The following is a 22,256-nucleotide window of genomic DNA, read 5'->3' as shown; positions in this document are numbered from 1 at the left end:
CTTAACTGAAAGCAGTAGTGGTGCTGGTGATGACTCTCATGGTCAGGCTGTTTTGCAGTGTCTAGAGGGGCTGCCACCACGGATATAAACAGAGGAGGGTAGAACAGAGCCCAACTCCCTCCGTCTGTGATCCCACACTGATATTATGTGTGCTCAAATACATGTGTGCAGCTGTGGGAGTTCTGTTCAGTGCTGTAATAAAGGGCAATGTCCTGATTTATATTTTAGTCTGAATTAAAAGCAGGAGAATTGGAAGGTAAAAGGGACTTTTGAAGGGACTTTGCTACAGAGCCACATTAATGTTAACATTTACAGTAACACAAAATGTAACATACTTGCACAATTTAACAGCTGCATAAACAGTAATTGATATTTCATGACTCTTTCTGGAGAAGTTCCTCATACTGGTGCATTAATTTCAAAACTTTTAAACTATTCCATGTGTTGAAGGCTGAGCTGACCCAATACGACCTCTACGTGAGCTGCTCCTTTTTTCTAATAAAACACTAACACAGTATGCAAAAGGCTAATGAGTGTTATGTTTTTTAATTATGCTGACAGATTTACAGAGGGCTTTCTCTACAAAATGATAATTATGGCTTTTACTTGCTCTGTTTAATAACTTACCAGGTTATCTATCTCAGCTGTGGAACAGTCTTACTTACTGCTGATCATGAGCTATAATTCTTGCCGACTAGTGGCGACACTTACACAGATTTCATTCTGTGACTCACGTGGGCTCTAAAATACCTTATTCTCTATTTGGGGCTTTCTGAGAAAAAAACACCATGGTTGGAAAATATGTACTTATTCAGAAGATGACTGCTCTTCCACTCTTTTTCAGTGTGGATATTGCTGGAGCCTCTATCTGCTCCGTCCTGCCCTTGCCACTTAAGGTTGATGGTGTGAAGTTCTGCAGTACCCAGAGCAGGTTGCAGAAGAGGGAAGCCTCCCTGGAGCTACAGCTGGTTATGTGCTGCAAATTGCTTGTTAGGTGGTCTGACTGGCTGTTCCTCTCTGCTGGTTCTTCTGATGAGCTGCTTTTCAGTGATTTCAGCTCCCAGAAGGCGTTTTGAAGCCTACAGACGCACACATGTCCTGCTGTAGTAGGAAGGCTTCCTCAGGGAAATGTTAACCTCTCTGCTGCTGAGGAATTTTGTAGCCTGAGGGTATGAGCTGCTGAGTAACATTATAATGGCTTCTCTTTGCGGACAGGTTGGCTCGCTTTGAAAGTATAATGTAGTGATACCATTATAATTCCCTCGAAATTCTCAGCGGTACATATTTACCTGATATGCCTTCAAATGATATGGAAACGTGAAGGATCAATTACCGTGTGAAGGCAAGCCTCTTGGTTCTTCTATTCTGTTTCTCCCTCTTTCTGCCAAGTGCCAGAGGAATATCTGTCTGCTCGGTTTTTGATCCCTCTTGAATTCACGGGAGAGAGCAGCTGTTGTTATTTAGTCTCTGAGTTACAGCTTTGCCTTAAAAAATGTGAATGAGAAGCCTTGCATAGTTTCAGAAAAGCAGGTAGGAACTCTATAGTTTCAAACTGGCATTTTTTGGGTGGTCTGTTAAATGTACTGTTCCATGATCAGCATGTGAAAAGAAAGAGCGTAACAGGTGAGTTTGTGCAAAACTGATGGATTTCCTGGGGGTTTTTTTAGCTGTCTTCCATCCTGAAGTAGTGGAGGGTTAAATCAGGTTCAGAGATTAATTTTTTTTTTAAGTAGGTGAATATCTGATTGTGCATATAGGTTAGTAAGAGTAAAATGATATTAAATGGAATTCTTGATAATAGAAGAAGAGTTCAACGTAATTGGAATTATCAGGTCATGGTAAGGCAACAATAAGGGTTATAATATGATTGGAAACTGTAAGAGTTTTGTTTTGTCAGTAAGAATGCAGAGCAGCACTGAGAGCCACCACCTTTGAATGGAGTGATTTCTTGTGCCTTCTCCTAAGATAAACAATATAAAATAAGATGTAGAGCAGTGGATTGGATTGGTCATATCTATATATCTGATGATGTGGTAAGAGTAAAGGAACAAGGATAAAGTCTTGATCTCTGAATAATAGAGGGCAGAGACTGACTGGTGCTGGGTAATTACCTCATTGTCAGTAATTCTTGAGTGAGCTAAACTGCAATTGTTAGATGCATCTCTGTCTTGACATGAAGAATCTACCATGTTCCTCTGTAAATTACTGCAGTGGTTATTTATATATTTCTTGTCTATTTGGTTTGAAAATATTTCCTTTTTTTCCTAAATCGAATCTGCCATTAGATCTCAAAAGCACGTCCTTTGATGCAGTGGAATTTTTTCCTCTCATGCAAATGTGTGTGAGCTATGAACAAGCCCCCTTTTCATCTTCTCTTAGGTGGATTAGACACCCTGCAGGGAGAGCAGTTTGTCTGAGCTCAAGGGCGTTTAGGAGTTGGTACTGGATACTCCCCAGAAGTGGTGCTAAGTGGGGGGCTGTGCCTGTACTCTCATGCCAAGGTTAGTGTGAGGTTAAATCAGAGTCTGATTCCTGCCTCCACCTTGGTGTATTCCAGTGCCATGAAGCAACAGCTATACGTGCTCTGTCTCTCACCCTTTCACTTGCTGCTTTTACCTTGGTACAATTTCCCTCTTTAAACGTTGTTTTATCTCCCTTACGTCGTGGTTATCAGTAACAGATAGCAAAAATACAAATACTGGATACCATCTAGACTGGTCTCAGGGGAACACCTTATTACTCTGTTGTTACATCTTCAGTGTATTTATTTTGGGCTTTAGCCAGTGATGCTGCTGCCATGTACATTTGAAAAGGGCCTGGAATTCACTGCTACTGGGGCCCAAAGGTTTGGCAGCTGGTTGCACAAGAATGCAGCAGGGAGGGGAGTGACAAGAAGAAAGGAAGAACATTGTGTGGGGAGGTGCTCTTTTTATTTTTAAACTCGCATAGCTCTGCACATGTGACAGATGGTTGCCACCAGAAGTGAGTTTTGGGAAAGGAACGCTAAAATATTCTGAAGTTTCATGGAAGGGTTGATAATTACCCAGTGCCTGTCAACTTTAAAATAGTTGTCAATACCCAAGTGTATGATAAAGTTCATATTAGAATAAAGAAAGAAAAGCAGGAAACATTCTCTGTCTTCTGGCAGAAATATTAATGAAATATGAGTGATTGTCTGACAAATGTGCACTGCTATCTTGTTTGGCAGCTGCAGTTATTACAGTAACAAAGGGATCAGCTCTGAATAGGAGGAGTTGCTTTTTATTGTTCCCTTGACTAACTTGGGAAGCTTCTTCATCAAGTAATTGATGATACCAGCACCAGTGCAGCTGGGACAAGGTCTTGGTAAGCAAAAGCCAAGTGTGTAGCAGCAAAAGAGAAACTTACTCTAACTAGGTAGCATTTTCTACTTTAAAGGAAGAAATAAAAAATTATTCTGAGGGTATCCTTTAGCTCTGTTAAGACTCCTGCTATCTGTGTAAATGGTTTCTCCTTTCATGCTATGCACAAGAGCGTGTGTACTGTAAGGAAAATGACTTCAGGACAGGATGCAAAGAGAAATCTTTCAGTTTTACTGTGGCAGCAGCAATCGCAATGCCTGCATGTGGTAACACTACCAGATGGACTGTTTTGTGAGATAATTGTGGTGCATGTTCATCCTTTCCATTCTGGCTGTTTTAAAAAGGTCTGTTTTATTGGTGGTAGTAGTTACATTGGGAATGGGCTTGTAACCACTGTTTCACATCACCATTCCAATCCATAGCAACTGTTGGATGTTAGCTAATGATCTTGCAAATGGTCTGGTCCTTGCACTGACAAATATCTTTTAAATCAATCTATTTCAGATCCATTTATTCACTAGTGGCTCCCATGTGGACCAGGTCCTTGGACATTTTTCTGTCACAGAAACAGATCTCGTTAGACAACCGGAGAACTACAAGCAGGTAATGCTTCTGTAATTCTTTGATGCTTGGTATGCTTTGCACAGATGTTGTTCAGGAGAAGACTGCACTTCCTATAACATTTTTTTAACTTGGTTTCCTACAGAAGTACGGGCTTATATATTGAGTTGTCAGTTTCCTCAGTTATAACTTGTATTCACCAAATCTGGTTTGATAGAACATAAACTCAAAGGTATTAGGCCACATCCAGATGGCTTTTGAATATCTCCAAGGCTGGAGACTCCATAGCTTCCCTGAGTGACCTGCTCCATGCTCAGTCATCCTTAAAGTGTTTCCTTAATGTATTCAGATAGAACCTCTTAGGACATCATTTTTCTAGTGTACTGTTTTACCCTTAAGTGTAGATTTCTGCTGTTCTCAGTTATAATAGATGTTTCAGTTTATTGTTTGAAGTAGTATAATTAATTTCTTTTAATACAGTACAATACATTTGTTTTAAAAATCAGTTTGTAAAAGTTCATTCTGTGTGAAACTAAAGCAAGGTGGAAATTTTAAGCTCATCCCTAACAAAATCAATATTTGGCAAATTTCTGCAGTCTGTCCAGGTCTGTTTGCTCGAAGAAGGTATTCTTTCTGCTGCTAGCATAAGAACAAAAGCGAGCATTGTAAATATTGTGCACAAAGAAGTTCAGAACAGTTGATTCGAAGGTGGGAGGATAGTGTTATGTTCAAACCCCCTAAAGTAAAGTGCATGTTAGTCTTTCATTACTGAGCACTTCTTGGATGAACAGCTCACATCCAGCCTCTTGATAAAATTCATCTGTTTAGAACATTTTCCAGGAAAATTATTGTTTTTCTAGAGCAAATGGCTCTAAGTCAACTTGAGATTTCTTTTTTGCTTCTGCTTTGCAGTCCCTCTCCTGCGGTTTGCTCAGCAGCTTGGAACACACAGCAGCACATTGCTCTGAAGTCTATACTTTGTAGTCTTCCAGATCTTACAAAAGTCTGTAAGGTATGACAGGCTGCTATTAGAAACTTACTGGCTGTGTAGAAGGACTTGGCAACTACCTTTTTCCCAGAGCCTTACCTTGATTATGTCACTGACCTGTGACTGTAAAGCGTAACAATGCTCCTACAAAGCCTAACTGGTTTTGACTACTCTGTTAATTAATCATTCCAGGAGTTTTTTCTTGTACTCTGCCCCCTTTCCTGGATGTCTGCTCCAGGTGCACTGTTCAGGCTGGGGCTCAGGATAAAATGGAAAGAATCCTCCTGTACTGTAAGCATTGTGGTTAGGTGAAGTGCTGTAGTCAAGTAGGTTTAGTTGGCAGCTATGTTGCTTAGTTAAGATGAGTAGAGCCTTCAATCCACTTTTCCTAGGCTTAAACAGCAAATACATGAAACAAAAGCAGGGTGATGACTGAGAGGCACAGAGGCAGGGTGGCAGAAGAAGTTTTCTTTAAATAAACTATGAGTGGCCACAGTGTCTGTCTCCAGTTTGTGGGCTCTGACAGGTGCAATCCCAAACAGGTTCCAGCTCCAATGGATGTGTGTTGGAAATTCTTTTCTTATGTCGTTTACTGCTTGGACTGATCCAAAATTGGAATTGTTTGTCAGTCTAATCAGCTGTGAAATTCTTAACCTCTTGAAGCTCTCAAACCTATTCAAGAAAGGAGGTGTCCTCTAAGCTGCTCTCATGTGCCTGATTCTAAAATAAACAGGCGAAATTGCAGGAAATCATCACAACACTTCAGTATACGTGTTTTCGAGAGCCTCATCATTTTTATGGTCACCATATGAGCAGTCTTTGTAGTTTTTGTCTCCCCTTACCCTTATTTCCCAAAAGCAGCTTCCAGAAGTCATATGTTCCGTATGTATGAATAGCCTGATATAACAAGGTGGTATGGACTTGAAAAGGCATCATTGTTTCAAGTGTCACTTTTCCAGATGGATCTAATATTCAATATGCAAAGTGATGCTGCTTTGGAAAATGTAATAAAAAGCCTCTAATTTTCAAATATCTTGTTAAGATTAAGTACATTATGCATATTTGAGTAGCTTGGTTTTCAAATATTGGTGCAGATGGTAGCACTCTGCCAAATGCTTTCTCCAAAAACTGTGAAATAGTTTTTTTTTCTTTTCAAGTAATGTGATATTTCTCTTTATGTTACTTCAAGTAAGAACCTGCTGCATGGATCAATAAAAAGAGCAAGCATGTCAATATGCCTTATTGTAATGCACCTCTCTTGTTGGATGGTGTTATGAATTCCTTCTCATCTTAGGCATCCTCTAAAGCATAGTAATGCAAAGTGGATCGAAATGTCAGAAATTAGCTATCACAGAAAGGACTTTGCTCTCTTTTTATTGAAACCTCGAGTTAATTTTCGTCAAAAATATCCTGTGGAATACGTTGCTCTCGCAGCAAAACAAGAGATGTTTAGTCTGACAGGAGAAGTGTCATAGGATATAGAGAGCTGTGAAGTTAAGCTTCAGTTTATGAAATGGAAGAGTCATGCTGCTCCTTTTCTATAGGAGTTGCACATTAATTTCTATAAAACGTTCTTCCCTTGGATTTCTGACTATAAAACTCTTTTAGTGCTTTTGCGTACAGGGATTTTACTGGACATTATTATTCTTCTATCATCATAAATGTCTTTGTGAGATTCATGGAGCTGGAAGTTTTCCAAACCTAATGGTTTTAATTATATTTTTCTCCAGTGGGGCATGATCAAAATTCCAGCTTTTCCTGTCATTTGGCTTGGCTGTCGTTGTATATGTGTGTGTGTGTGTGTGGCTGGGAGTTGCAGGTCACTGCTGTGTTTAGTTCCTATGCTGCCCAGGGGTGTCAGTGTAGGGGAGGTGGTGTTATTTCAGCTGGAGTTCAGTTTCCAGTTGAAGTGCACGTGTATGCTCATGTTAGCTCTTGACCTCTGCACGTATGTCCTTTCCTTCCTAAGATGTTGTTGTGTGTTTTTGAGCACCCCTGGCTTGAAGAGTGTTGCAGAAATACACTGGTGGTCACCTTCTCAGCAGAAGCCCCTCAGTCAGTGGTGATGGTTGTGGAGCTGTTTGCTTGCCAGGCTGTGTTAAGAGTGAGCAAACTGGGGACACGTACAGGGAGCTTGGGTGGTCATTGTGTATTTTCTTGAAAATCTCTTGCATGTGTCACTTAGAGTGTCCTAGAAAATAGTCCAGAGCATCTTAAATGTCTTGTGTTTTGATGCATTTTCCAAGCTGATCAGTTTTTTAAATTGCTCCCTTAATAAACTGGGGTACAGTTGGGGTGCTGCTGGTATTTGCCAGCCTGAAATATCTCGGGGCAGAAATGGAGTTCTGGTCTCTGGCACTGCAGCTAAAATAATTTGGAAGCATACTTGGAAGAGCATGAAGAAGATGTGGCCGAGGGTAAGCAGCATCTGCCCCAAACTTTGCTGGGCAGTAAGAATTGTCTCTGAGGATGTGGTCTCATTCCTCCTGTGGCTGTAAGGACAGTGGCTGTGATGTGTGACCACTTGGGTAGCTTTTAATTTTTGTGAGCCTGATATAGTCCCATTCTTGTCTATCAAGCCTATTTACCTTAATTCTTCATTGCAATGTCACCAGTTCTGAAGTTACCTTGAACTTGAAAAATGTATGTTGCAACTGAGTCCCTAAATTAACTTTCTCATCAAATTGTTACCATATAGAGATCAATGAACTTTGAATGAGAACAGCATAGTCTTTCAGTGTCTTCTGTCTCTTCATATACTGCTTTATATGTGGAATTCAATCTAAGTAGAGATTAAATGTTGAAACTCGGGTCATTGGTACAATGCTGGCAGCGCTGAAGTGATCATTGAAATTGTAATGAGTAAAGATGACATCTTTAAATGCCAGTAAATCAATTTATTAAGTGTGACAGCAAATAAATAATGCAACTGTCTGCCAGATGGACATGCAATAGAGTTGACAGAACTTGGATGTGAATAGCTAATAATTTTGTTTCAGAAATATATGAAAAATATTTATGCTTGTTGATTGTTAACATGTTTTAAGGTGATTTATCTGGCTTAAGAAACTAAGGTCCTTGGTAGCAAGTAAATAGGAGCAAACAAGTAGTCTGCCTGCCTTTCCATACATAATGAATCATCAATTCCATGCCCATAAAAAATTCAGGTGAGCTTTAGCTCTCCAAGCAGCAGGGGTTGGGTAGGATGGGATGGGATGGTGCAGGCATAGCACTGATCCTCTTTCTGGACTGTTTGTGTATCAGGGAAGGAAGCCAATGTAAAGTATCTGTATTGCTTCCTTCAGTCAAGTGGGATCCATAATTTCTTATTGGGTCATTCAGGGAGTAAATGATCAAGATGTATGATCAGTTGATTGTGAACCCTAAATCTCGTGGCAGTTTCCATTTAAAACATCTGTCCCAGATGGCTGTTACAGATGGGTGACACAACAGGTTTATTCTCTGTGAGTTACAGCCAATGATTTGAATTCATGCAAAGCACTAAAGAGTTTCTGTGCCTTTCAGAACAAGTGCATTCAAATTGGGATCATTAGGAACTGATAAAGTTGGAATTTTTAAAATTGTTGACTGTGCATTTACTAGTTACTTTGCATGAAATTTGAATCTTCAGCTGTTGTCATGTGCATGCACACGTGGGCTTGTGCACTTGCATAAAGTCCCCCCGATCTAGTGAAGTCTTTTATCTGCATAAATATGTTACACAGAAAGAACAACGAGTGTATTCAGAGCATCTGAGGGACAGCACCACCTCCTGGCATGTGTGTGAGGGCAGAGGTGCAAAAGGGAGGTCTGTTAGCTAATATAAGTTATTTGGTTGGCTACTGAATAATTACTGTGGTATTCCATTATCTCCAGAAATGGATCCTAAGTTGCTGACCCTCTTGGATGAAATTGGAGTAACTATGGCAGGATAGTTCCAGCTGCTGTGTCCCAGGCTATATTTGGTGTCCTTGTGCTGATGGTTTGGGACCTCATGGAATGTTCCTGGTGGTGACACACGCTGCAGGCAGGCGCTAAATGAAAATAAACAGTTAAAACCCTCTGATAAGCTTGACACCGTGTCACATTATTGATTTGACACAGACCTGTAGTAGTATTTCTGTAATCAACCGTGTTGTGGTCTTATATGGTGGGGTGAATAATGTAACCTTATTTGAATCTCAAAGAGCCTGTTAGGGAGCCATCTGATATTTTATGGTGTCCTTCCATCTCTTGTACTAGAAGCAGTTGAAGAACATATTTCTCAGAGTGTAGATACCAGTGGAAAAAAATTACATTCATCCTATAGACAGTGATGCTGCTGTGTGGAAGATTAATTCAGAAAGTGAAGGCTTGTACTGCATGTAAATTCCAGAAAAAATATTTGTTCTTTAATGAAAAAATGTCCTTGAGCTTCAAGGACAAACTGCCTTCCTTGCTATAAATTATCATAGATTCAAAGTCTTCTGTGATGCTCTGGCAGCTAATTCTTTTTGATCTGGCCCTTAGCTTTTTGTATGTGTATTTCTTCATTCCCTTAATAAAAGCCATAGTTCTGTCATTTTCATCATGGAACAGGGATATTTTGTGTTGTAACTACTGTTCTAATTAAGGGCAGCTTTGCCTATTTGTCATCATGTTTCAGGTTTTTTTGAAAGAAAAAAAATACTTGAATTTTTTCAAGTGGATGCTGCATAAAAAATAATACAGCATAAGAGGAACCGCATTGAGGCTTGTGAATGTTTGTGAAAACATGGGATTTTCTTGTTTTGGTTTAACTTTTGTGCATTTTCTGTACAAAATCCCTCCTTGGCCAGTCCCGATGCCACAGAAATCTTCACGGATTCATTTTACTTGGTGTTATGCTGAGGTCTGTGTGAGCTCTTCTCAGAAAGATTGTAGCGTGAACTGGTTCTCAAGGTGAGGAGAGACAGTGTTGCTGCGAATCGGATTGTAAAGGTGGAGAACAATCTCCCCCAGAGGAGCACAAAGGTCTGCAACACAGTTCTTGGAGCAATAGCGCAGAAGAAACAGCCAAGCTATGAAGAATTTAAACACTCTGAGATTTTAGACTGACCCTACACACTACCAGAATTAACTTAGTTTGAATTAGTAATGACTCCTCATCATTTACCAGATATGCTTCTAGGGCTTCAAAATCCAAAATCTTTGGATTTTGGCCTTGTTGAATTTTCAGAACACCAAGTAAGCTGATAGTTTATGTAGCAAGAACAGTTTTTTTCTTTTCCTTTTACAGAACTTTTTAAAGGTACAGGTTCTTCTAGCCCAGTGCATCTACATTTTTACCTGTTTTAAAGCAAGTTTGTTTTTCATTGAAGATTGCTGATGGCTGCATGTTAAATAAGTTTTTTAGTGATGAAATGAGATGCAGTTCTAGAACTGCTGACCTTTAATAAATTTCAGGGTTCACCAATGAATTGTATGTTAGGCCCATGGACACACGTGTTTTGAAAAGGTCAACTATGACAAGTTTTTTGAATTTGCATAATTATGCTCGCCGCAGCACTTTGAATAAAAGTAGAAAATGCTTTGCCCTTTTAAAGTATTCAGGTTTTCCTCTCCTGTTTTTAACTTACTTTTACTAAACCATTCTAACATAATTGATTAAAGAACACGGGGAGCATGGACTGTGTTAGGAGCTGCAGACTGGGAGCTGAAGTAGGACTCTGAACAGGGAGAGGAAAGGGATAGGATGGACAGTAAGGAACCTTTTTGCTCTGGCTCTTGTTTAGTGAAGTCAGGAGCTGGGAGAGACCCTTGGACTAGAGGCCTGCATAAGGACATTGGGGAGGCAAGGTAACTCTGATATGAAAGAATTCAGATGGTCTGGGTGAGAAGAGCATGAGGGACTGAATGTGGACAGGAAGATCAGGAGTGGAGAGGAAAATGAGGACAGGGAGCTGTGAATGAGGAAGATGAGTCTGTCTAAAGACTTACTCCGTGTGGGATTCTGAGAAATTACCTGCTTGCAGGAAAATGTCATCCCCCTCCAATGATGATCCAAGTAGACTAGTTCCTGATGCTGCAGGAGGAATTTTCAAAAACATTGAAGTTATCAATAATCTAAATGTATTATATCCTATATTATATCTTAATAAACAAGATATGTTTATTAGGAACCATTGTATCATTCAGAGTGTCTTATTTGTGAGTCAGAGCTGTGGCAAAGAAAGTGGTTGATGAAGATGAAGAAATAGGAGTGAGAGTGGGAGAATCACTGGAAAAGGAAGGAAGCCAGAATAGCTGAGGCAGCAGGGCTTTGTCCTAGAGAGCTGCCATGCTTCTGTGTCATAGGATTCTCAAATTCCCCAGGGTATGTTACTTAAACTAGACTTACCATGGTAGGAAAACTGCCTAAAGCATCTGCAAGTTGTGGAGTTGTGCTGGGTAGATGTATCTATGAAGTGCTTTATAGTAATTTTTAAATTTCCTTGAAAATTGTGTCTTGGAAGTCTCAGTTGAGGCATCAAAAAAAGGAATGGAAGCATTTTACTTACATCTCCTTGTTTTTATTTTCCAGTTGCAAAATGACATTAATGCTATCGTCTCGTCTCACATGGGTCATTAGGAAAGATAACTTGTTTATCTGAAAGATAAAAATTCTGCCTTCAGAATGGGATTTGAATGATGTGTGACAAATAAGTCTATGGCTTCCCTGTGAAGAACAAACAATAATATGCCATTTAAAAGGAAAAGGAATAGCATGTAGAGTGAGCATCAGCCAATCTGTGCCCTTGGTGAGACAGATTATGAAGGGAAATATTTCGGTTGCATAATTCTAGACCTTATACACATGGGATGGACAAATTAGTGTTGTTTAGGCAGCTTGAATTCTGGCACTTTTTAAGTTAGAATACTTCGGTTTCCAACTTTAGCATTTTTCCTGCTGGGTTGTGCATTAGAGGTGTAAAACATGCTTACTGCCATGTGCTCTGAACAACCCTGCCAGTCAAAGGCAATGCTTTTTTCCCCCTTGTTAAGTGACTTAATGCTTTGTGTTGTTCTTCCAGCCACAGTTACTTTAGACATTTTACATGCATGATAGTCAGGTTGGTGAGAAATAGCATGGGCACTGACATTAATATTGCAGGGGAAAGCAGATCTAATAACATATTGCATTATAGATGGGGCTCCAGCACCTAAATGCAGGAGGCCTGGAGGCTCACACAAGAAAGCTTGAGGGAGCTGAATGATTCAGAGCATTCGATCTTTGATGGTGGTGGTTCAAATAAGAAGTGGAGGTTGTAAGGATGGGTTTAATATGAAGGTCACCTGCAGGCTAAAATGAAATGTAGCCTCTGTCCTGTTTGTGATGAGCAGGGTCAGGAGTGTGTTGGTGGTCCTTGGCTGGTCTGAGCTGACTTTCTGACCGTGTTAGAGACTCCTGCCCTGTCCTGGACTGCTGCTTTCCCATTGGTGCCCTGGTATCTGTAATCTGAATGACGGAGCAAGGACTAGCTTTAAACCTCCATGAGTTATGTTGGTTGAAAGGCATATTCTTTCTCTGTAGATATCTCTAATTTGGTGTTTTGATGGTGTAACATCAGGAGTAGAGTGGCTGCTCTTGTGCTGTGCCCAGTGAAATTGCTGCCCTGGGATGGGTAGAGTTTCAGACCCTCCAGGGAGGATGAACTGTGCCAGGAAACACACATTTTCCTGGGAATGTTCAACACAATAAAAGTGTTTTGGTTCTCTTAGTGGCACTGCCTAGGTTACCTTTAAAATCCAGAATACTCATTACTTATTGTTGTTTATCTGGGAGAGGGCTCTCTTGGTTCGGTTTGAAGCTTGGTACATTGAAGGTTATTGGGAAAAGCTGTTGTATTTTGTTTCTCCTGGCTGTGTACATGGGAACCCCTCCTTACACTGACTGGAGCTGACAGTGCATGCTGTCTTACAAATGAAGTGATTTGGTGGTTGTTATGCATTTCCCGTAGAGGACGAGAGGGGCTACTGAGAAAACAATTTAAAATGGAAATCAAAAAGCCCCGGGCGATTCAGATATAATTTTTCTTTCCCACATGTCATTGCAAGGCAAGAATAAGTGCTAAGAAAGCAAAGAGGCTGTCAGTGACAGCATGTGCTGCCCACCCCGTGCTGCGCGGCAGGAACAAAGAATGTTATTCCTGCCTTTTTTAATGATTCACTCCACAGAAGGAGCAGGTAGGCTGCCATGTCATTTTCCTTCTGAAATACTGTAGGCAATTGGTTTTCAGTTCATTTGCTGACATTTGTCACATAAAACACGGTTTGCTGTAGTAGTTATTAAAACGTGTTGGAGACAGTGGATCCAGGTACTCATTTGCAAAAATGAGGCAGAACAAGATTCAACCCTTGTCATCTGTGTAAAATTAGGAAGAATTACAGAGGTCAAATGGCTTCAAAGCTGCTTTTAGACAGTGTCTATTTGTAGCTGAGTTTCCGATCCTTGTTAAGAAAGTGAAAGGCTCTGATCAGCTGTGCACTGTTGAAGCAAGAGCAGTCAAAGTGCAAGGTAATGTATATTGGAGTTTCTAAGGCAGATTCAAGTCAATTTTAGAAGGAAAAACTTTGAAAAAAAGTTAAAATACAAATGACTTGCCTTTGAATGCTTTGTGTAGTCTCTTGTTGGGGCAGGCAGTGGACCAGTTGTCTTGGGTGAGGAATTCCTTTCCTAATTTCCCTGGTCATTCCTGTAGTGGTGGTGCTGGAGGTTTTAATATCCTTCTGGAAACAGTGGGGCTTGGCTTCCAGATCCTGTCTGAAAGACAAGCAAGCATTATCCAGAGCTAAGAAACAGATGCTAGTCGGGGTGGAAGTTTAGGCTTGATGACAGGAGAAAAGATACCCGTGGGAGAGTTAATTTAGAGAGGTTCAAGAGGTCAGAAATGTATGGAGTGACTCTCCCTCATGCTGTAGAAAGAAAGAAAGAAGCCTCTGCAGGAGTTAAACTGCTTTGAATTTCAAAAGATGAATATGATCAAAACAATTCTCCTTCCCCACAACTGTCTGTGGCATCAGATGGTTTCTGTTCCTCTGATGCTGGCTGTTACCAGCTGGTTCAGTTCTGCCTGCTCTGGGACAGGCACTCCCCACCTCTGCAGTCCCCTCGGATCATGCTGCTGGTTCTCTTTCAAAGCAGTGTGGAGTATCCCATCCCAGAAGGAGGCAGAGACAGGTAATTAAAGAACTTTGAAAAGCGGGTAAGGACAGAGAATGGCCGGTGTTTATGTGTCACTAAAGGAAAATCCTTATATCCTTTTAACCAGCTTCGCTAGAGATGGGCTGGATTAGTGAGCGGGAGCATGAGTGGAAAACTATGGGACACTGAGCTCAAATTGGTGCCTGGTCGTTAGTGGTGTCCCTCTGGGATCAGCTCTTGGTCCAGTACTGTTTAACATCTTATTCATGGTTTGAATGATGGGATGGAGCACACCACCAGCAAGTGTACTGGCAAGACCAGATTGGGCATAGCAGTGAATATTCGCTCAGGGGGTCCGAGATGGGCTGGAGAAATGAGAGGAGCCTCGAGAAGCTGATCTAAGGCTGGTGCAAAGGACCAGCTATTCCATCTGGGGAGGAATAAACCCCTTGCTGGGAGCTATCTGCTTAATAAGCAGCTTTGAAAAACACCCCACACAGGGGAAACGGAGGGATCCTGTCCCTCTTCCCGGTGCTCGTGAGCCTGATTGCCAAGTGTCTGGTTTGGGCTCCCCAGCACAAGGATGGTGGCACACAGTCCAGGAAGGCCACGGAGGTGTTCAGAGCTGGAGCATGGGCCAGGCCTTTCTCAGAGGTGCCCTTGGACAGGAGAAGGAGCAACAGACACAAGTTGGAACACAAGAAATTCTGGCCAGATAGAAGAGGAAAAAATTACTGTGAAGGTGTTCAAACTCTGGAACCAGATCCTGGAGAAGGGGTGACATCTGCATTGTTGATGTTCAGGACTTACTGGGCAGAGCCCTGAGCACCTTGCTTTCAGCAGAGGATTGGATTAGAGACCTCCAGAGGTCCCTTCCCACCCTCATGGTTCAGCTCAGCAGCTGGCGGTGAGACCCTTAGCATGAGACCAGCTTCTTCACTGACAGGCACTAGCTTGTCACCAGCCATGAATCATTTAGTTGTTGAACTTGCTGCCCAATTTCATTTTCCCAGTGCCTCTTCTGAAGGAAGGGTGCTTTATTTTTTTTTTTATTACTCCAGACACGTTTAGTGCTAAAATATTTCTTTAGATATTTTTTAAGCAAGGTGGCCTCTGGTTGCAATTAGTGTCCAGTTGGAAGAACTGGAAGCGTTATATAGCAATGCTAAAGCAAATCATTCTACCTCATAGCATTATTACCTTGATCTGAAAATTTCCCCAGGCTGCAATTTGTCACTAATATTGCTTTCAGCTAAACTTATCCATACAAAAAAAAAAAAAAAGGATTTAATAGAGCTGCAGTTCTGTAGTTGCCGTCACCATTTTTTTGGTGATGAGTTATTACTTAGTACATTTTACTGACCAAGCTTATAGAGTTCTTGGACCTTGAAAAATGATGCAGTGGTTTATCACAGACTCCATAAATTCTTGGACTACGTAGCAGCAATATCTTAGTCTCCTACACCATAAGAAAGAAGGGTATCTCTGAGGCACGATAGATACATATTGCACTGATACAAACACTTGGTTGTGATTGCCAGTGGCAGAACTGATAGAATGATACTGAGCTTCACTGCTGCTTTTGTGCTTTTGCTTGTTTTATGCTGTACTTAACATAATTTGAATGCTGTGACAGTGGCAATGACAGTGACATACTATAATATAATTCCATGTGAGACAATGCAGCTGGAATTAATAAGCTGGAGAGACAAGGCTGAGGTGCTTTGTCATCAGTTGGCATTAGATTTTTAATTTATTTTTTTTTTGTGGAAGTACCAGCAAACCCAGTGGTGGGAGCAAGCTGCCCTGGCTCGGGTGGTGCTTTGGGCCAGCACAGGGAGGCCAGGCAGACTCCAAGGTCCCATACAGTGCTACAGAAAAGCTTGTGCCAGCATCATATCTGGTGTCTGTAAGCTGAATGATGAAACTCCCACTGAGGCTGCTGAGGTGTGAGAGGTGTGTCTTCTATCCACATTTATATCAAAATACCCTCGTCATGCCGCCTCTGAACTTTCTGTGGTAGGAGACTTTGGAGTGAGAGTGGCTCAGTTGCTGACAGTCTTTAGCTAATGGAGTCTGAAGTGATCTCAGTGGTCTAGCCAAGTTGATTTTAACTGGGGTATTGGACCCTGAAGGAACAAATTAAATACCAGGAAAAAACGTTTAGGTAAGGAGCTTTCAAACTCATAACTCATCTCTTGAATTGTACCTTGAAGCTCACAGTAACCACTAGAGAGTGCAGAGCATCTTTGCTTGTGGAGTCTGTACTGTTGTTGTTTTCATCCAAAAGAGAAATCAGTTATCAGCTTCTAACAGAAAAGGGACCTCAGGCTTGTCACTCTTCTCTTGTGCCAAAATACAGCTGTGGATCAAGTCTGATCCTGAAGTGCTCCAGAGCTATGATGACCTTGTGATCCCTCACTGAGGCCTCATGTTGTCCTCCATCCACCTTTGCATCACTTAACCCACCCAGAAAGTCAAGAAAGATAAGACCACTGCATTCTCCAGCCTCGTGCTAGTTAAAGGAGACTACAGTTAAGTTCACACATTGCAATGGCTTTGGCCACAGCTGAACTGTTTCTGGAAAACTAAACTGAACTGAACCCTTTTTCTGGAGGCAAGAATGCAGCTCAGATTGGGAAGAGCTTTTTTAATAGCCTTGTAAAATTAAACTTTATGTGCAATTGGCCCATAATGTTAACTCAGCTCTACTGGCAGGTATTTTTTATTTTTAAATAACCAAAGAAATAGAGTTATAAAATCAGCTGTTACTCATGCTTTGCAAGAGGTTTGGGATTTGTGGTTCTTTTTAAATATTTGTTGTTTAATTTAAAGGGCTGTGAAAGAGACTAGCAAGAGAAATGAATTGACATGAGAGACTAGCACATTTTAAATTAGTACTTTCTTTAGTCATTAGTGCATATTTTAAAATGTGTGAATATACCTGCATACACGACAGTCTATGATGGCTTGTCAAAGGAGAGCTAGGCTGGGAGACACTATTCATATCAAGTTGGCAAGCTTAGACTAATCCACATATTGAATAAATTTCTAAATTAATTAAGTAACATGAACATCTGTGATAATTCTGTGTGCTGTTGGATCTCCCAGGGTGGAAGCCATTCTTCTTTGTTTCTTTTTCTGTCTTTGGGTGAGAGCTAAATTTTATTTAACATTTATATAAGAGAGAGTTGTGAGGTACTTGGTGTCAGGGCAGACATGGAACACATGCACAGAAAACATACGGCACATGTACATATGGAAATGCTTCTTCTATAACTGGCACTTCGTCTTGGTGTAGTAACATCCCATGTGGAAACACACAGAATCCAGGATATTGGAACTTTTTGGGAGTGTAGCATCAGTGCTGAATTCAGAACAGTTTAAGAAGCAAATTAGAAATTGCTTTTTCTTGTTGATTTCTATGTGTGTTTCTGTGGTCTGCTAAAAATATAGGGAAATGTGCAAGTGTATGGAGGGGGAAGGAAAAAAATAAGTATGGATAATGCTTTGTTCTGCGTAGAGGAACAGTCTGAATAAAAGCAGAAGAATAATGGTCTTTTTGACGTCTGCTACATAGGGGTTCTGGTTGGCAGTAGAATAATAACAGCTGTCAGGCAGTACTGTGATACAATTTGATGCTTTTCTTTGAAATCTTTTGGCTGAGATTTCTCTAAAGTAAATTGTGATTTTTGGTATTTACTGGCTGTGCTTTAACTGAGCTAAAGGTACTTCATAGTACCTGAAAATTTGGCTCTTCAGGAATACCAGGTTAGGCACCCAAAATCAGTTGTACCTTAAGGGGAGAAAATGTGTACATTTTCCATTCCCCTATATCTTGATCTTGGCTGTTGAAGTAAAAACTTGCACTTCAGTCTTCTTTTTCATAATGTTTTTTCCCTGTTTTAATGTTCCATTTCCACAGGGAAAATGCCAAGCAGTCCGTTCATTGACCTGTTCCTTTGCAAATGAATGTCATTGGTACAGCCCAGTTCATTGCCTACCACTGTGAAAGCTGTAGTACAACTTTTATCTGCCAAACGCCTCATTTTGTTTGTTTTAAATTCCATTTTCTTTCAGTTGCATTTTAAACAGCTGTTTTCTGAATCCCTCCACAAATAGCAATTATGTTTTATAATGATGATCTTTGTCACTTAAGTCTTTAACTAGCAGTTTGATTTCCTGCTCTCAGCAATGAAAGACTTGAGATGGCTCAGTTGAAGTTTGAGCTCCAGGGATATAAAACTGGTGTTGGCGAGTGCAAAAGTCACACACTTTGGTTTAGGTGTTGGAGTTTTTGCACGTGTCCTGGCATCTGGAATTACGCTCCTCCACCCAAAGCGCCTGTGTTTTGTATTTTATGTGTTGCTAAATATCCAAGTCCTGCTTTCCCTTACAGTCTTGCACCACAAAAAAAAATACCATTGCAATTCCAAGAGAGGTGATGCTCAGCACACATAGAAATACCTGCTTCTGGAGCCACAGTGGGCTTTTCCCACTCCCTGCTGGGGTGTCGGTCAAGATCCCTATGGGGTCCATAGCTGGTGCTGGGAGAAGTTCTCATCCACTTCTGTCTTCCAGGTGCCTTTCAGATCCACCTGCCTCATGATGGTTGGGCTGTGGTGCTTCTCCTGCTCTGTCTCAGCCCTCAGCTTTCACAGGCAGAGAGAGATGACTTGAGTAGATCCTTATTTGCCTTGTGGCTAGAGGCTGCTTATTGTTCTGTTGGTTTTTGCTCTTCAGCTGCTAGTATTTCACACTACTCCAGCGTGACTTTCTAGTTTTCAGGCCTATTTATTTTTGCTTTAGCCTTCAAGGGATATATGGCAATGTCTTAAACCAGCTTTGCTTCTGGAAAAATCACAGTGTGGAACTGAATCTTGGAGCACTAGAGTGTGTCCACCTACAGTGTTGTTTTTCTGTCCCAGCCTGAGTTGTTTGTGATACTGAGATCTTCTCTGGGTTTTTTTTGGTGAAGGCAATCTCAAAACTTTGCCCTGCTGAAGAGCAATTTGGGCAGTGTGTGACATTTTAAACTGAATGTAATCCACCTAACAGCCTGCCTGCCGAGAGGCTCTTATTTGTCAAGGTTTAAGTGTTTTTTTCGGTAAGGGAGTTTTGTACTGATGGAGGTGAAGCTGTGTTGAATTTGTTTGTTTCATCTGATGCTTGGTTAGGTCTCTAAATCCTTAATCCCAGTAATGGTTTACTTCTGGTAATGTAAATTGAGTAACTCTCATGAACGTTTACCGCTTTCTTTGCATTTTTTGGAGTGAACTTCTCCACTTACCTTTTGTGTTTGTTAGGTATTCAGAACAGATTACCAAAATTCACATTAAATAAAGCCATTTCCTATTAAACAAATAAAGTTATTAAATAGTCTTGATGGTTCCCCCTATAAGCCTTCATACTAAACCAACCCTGTCGCAAGCCTGGAGTAATACTCCAGAGATGCTGGCCTTTGGAGTGAGGTTTGCAGTGCTCAGGAGTCCAGTGCAAGTTTTCTGTATACAGACATATGTGAATAGGTGATGAATCAGCAGTAGTTTGTCTCTGAGCCAAGAAACATAATTTATTGCTGTAAGACCATTTTTTTCTGTCTAACAGTAAAATGATTTTCTGAACATTTAGGCAGAGCAATTTTTGATTAAAAATACTTTTGCCAGTGGTGTGGTAGTTGAATTATGATTTGTGGGCATTGGAGATTAAGTACTTGTTGTGGGGAGCTCTCTGGAACTAAGCCTGTGAAAAGGGTGCATTATGCTGCAAATTATGAAATATTGATTTCTGTAACAGTCTACAGGCATCAATGAATTTTGTAATATGCTAGTAAATAATATGTAAGAGATTAATATCTCAAGAGCAAAAGTAATTACAAATGTGTTTAAATGGCATATGTGTTGGATTCGTGGATACTGAAGAAGTTTCAACTTTGACCTCTTGTTGAGTACCACAGAATGGGTAGGGTTGGAGGGGACCACTGGAGGCCATCTAGTCCAAACTCCTGCTCAAAGAGGGTCCCCTGGAGCACATCAGGTTTGTGTCCAGATGGCTTTTGACCATCTCCAGGGAAGTATCAAAAACTGCCTAGAAGATCTTGTCACCTTGGACTTTTGCAGCCGAAGTTCCCAGAGCTTCCTGAGGCCTGTGATCTGTGTTGGATGCTGGATGCTTGGCTTTGGAGATCACAGCCACATGCCAGAGGAAGCGAGGCATGTTCTTTACAAAGCTGGCATTCTTCTGCATCACTCTGAGGTTTCCTGGCAGCCTGCTCTGAAGCAGCTCAGTTAAGCACAGTTTACCCTCTATAGCAAAGCTGTTGCTTGCACCAGGGATGGTTTCTTTATAATGGTTTAAAGAAGTCGTTACTGCAAAGTGTTTGCTCTCAGCATTCATTATGAAATTGCTTCTCCACAGAGATTAGCAATTTGAATTTGTCATTACTGTTTCTCTCAGTGTAAATATTTTAGAGCAATAACTTCCTCCCGAAGAATGAAGGAAATGGATTTTGTTGTCTTAATTTTGTGTAGAAGGAAAGACAATTTTCAAACGTTATCCTTAAGCATCACTTAGATCCATGTGACGCACATTTCTCATTTGCTGCCTCGCTTTGTTCATGAGACAAAATTAATGCTTTTCTACAGACTTCAGTCTTTAAATTTCATTAGGAGGCATGATAACATCTGGGTCCTTAGGTCACTGAAAATGGGCAACCAGCTTTAGTTATAGCTTATGAATTTTTTTTTTACATTTTGAGGTGTTTATGTAGTAGCAGAACTGCTTATTGCATGTGTGTGAACTCTTGTTGGTACTAAATGAACAAGAAAAGGAACTGTATTGGGGGGAAATGCAGAGGTACAGTTTGGGCCTTGGTTTCCACAATTGCAAATACAACTGAAATACCAGCTCTGGTGTGACTTTCAGTGAGTGACCTAAGAAAATGTACACCATTGACCTCAAAGTCACAAAAAGCATAGCTTAGTTAAAGAACAAGAAATGCTTGTTAGAGGCTTGAGTAAAGGATGGGGGTGGGGGAAGGAAGCTGTCTGATAGAGATGTTCATTCCTGAGTGCAGGTAGGTCTGAGTGAAAGTCTGTCATGCCTGGGTCATGTGGAGACTGTCCTTGTGACCATGCAGTCACAAGGTGTGCAGACATACGTCCCTTCCCAGCCTTGAATATTTACTTGCTTTTATGATTTTAGCTAAGATATCTCAAGGATATTTGTAGTACATTAGTTTTTATTGTGTTCTGCTTTATTCTCTGTGTTGCAATAACATCAAAGTCTTGCAAGGCCCATATAAAGGATGGCAGAGGATATTGTCATTCAGGAACAGTGCCTAAAGTCCTTCGGGGTAGAAACTCAAATGTTGGCTATTGCAGGCTTGCCTAAGGCTGCCAGGGTGTATTCCTTCTAGGTTGGAAACTGTCCTAGGATGAGCAGTGCAGTGATCCCATTACTGATTTAAGGCTGAAACAATCTGGGACACAGTTGCTGGCCTGATATTTCTGAGGGTGGTAATACCTTAGTGAAAGGTGAGGATGCTGTGGGTAGGTGAATCAGATGAATGCTTTCAAATGAGCTGTTCAAGTTTTGTATAACTAATGGAGCAGTTAAAAAAAAATAAAGGCAACAAAACGCTCCCAAATGCAAAAGATCCTGAAGGGTTTTAGGAGACTGCTCAGAAAGCTTTGATTATTGTTAAGGTCAGTTAACTCCAACAGATCCTTTACAGGTTTGGTGAAGTTTCAGAACCACAGCCTTCCAGTTGTGATGTGAAAGCAAGTGGTAGTGGCATATGGCACTTCTAACATTCAGGAGCTCCTCTAGTGAGAATAAAGATGATGACTATCTTTTTACTAAGATTATTTTTTGTGAAGGCTCAAAATGAAAGACTCCCCATTCCAACCCTCAGCCCTCTTTAGCTGTAATAAGACATGTTCATAGTGCAGTCACACACAGCTTGAGAGCACATTAGAAAGCTACTTTAAAATCAAGTAACTTAGCTGTTGCCTGAATATTTAATCAACTTTTTGTCTGGGTTTTATTGCCAGCATCAGATCCCATAATGTAAACCATTTGTGCTGTAGATATACCTATGAAAAAAAAGTAGAAAAGAAAAAAGAGATAGAAACTCATTCTTCCACCTTTTATATCCCAGCTGAGCTTGAAATTAGCAGTCATTAAGTGTAATGCCAAGCGTCAGTTGTGCAAACAAATGTGT

General features: G+C 40.8%; 1 protein-coding gene across 1 annotated transcript in view; it reads left to right on the top strand.

The window, feature by feature from the left end:
• Positions 1 to 22,256, top strand: part of TEDC1 (tubulin epsilon and delta complex 1) — a 69,554-nt gene that overhangs the window by 20,823 nt on the left and 26,475 nt on the right. The window contains exon 5 of the mRNA XM_032696760.1: positions 3,846 to 3,944. Within this exon, the coding sequence (XP_032552651.1) occupies positions 3,846 to 3,944 (99 nt within the window). The remainder of the gene's footprint in view (positions 1 to 3,845; positions 3,945 to 22,256) is intronic.

The sequence above is a fragment of the Chiroxiphia lanceolata genome, chromosome 9, assembly GCF_009829145.1.
Source record: "Chiroxiphia lanceolata isolate bChiLan1 chromosome 9, bChiLan1.pri, whole genome shotgun sequence".
Classification (NCBI taxonomy): Eukaryota; Metazoa; Chordata; class Aves; order Passeriformes; family Pipridae; genus Chiroxiphia; species Chiroxiphia lanceolata.
This window is presented reverse-complemented; position numbering and strand designations above follow the sequence as displayed.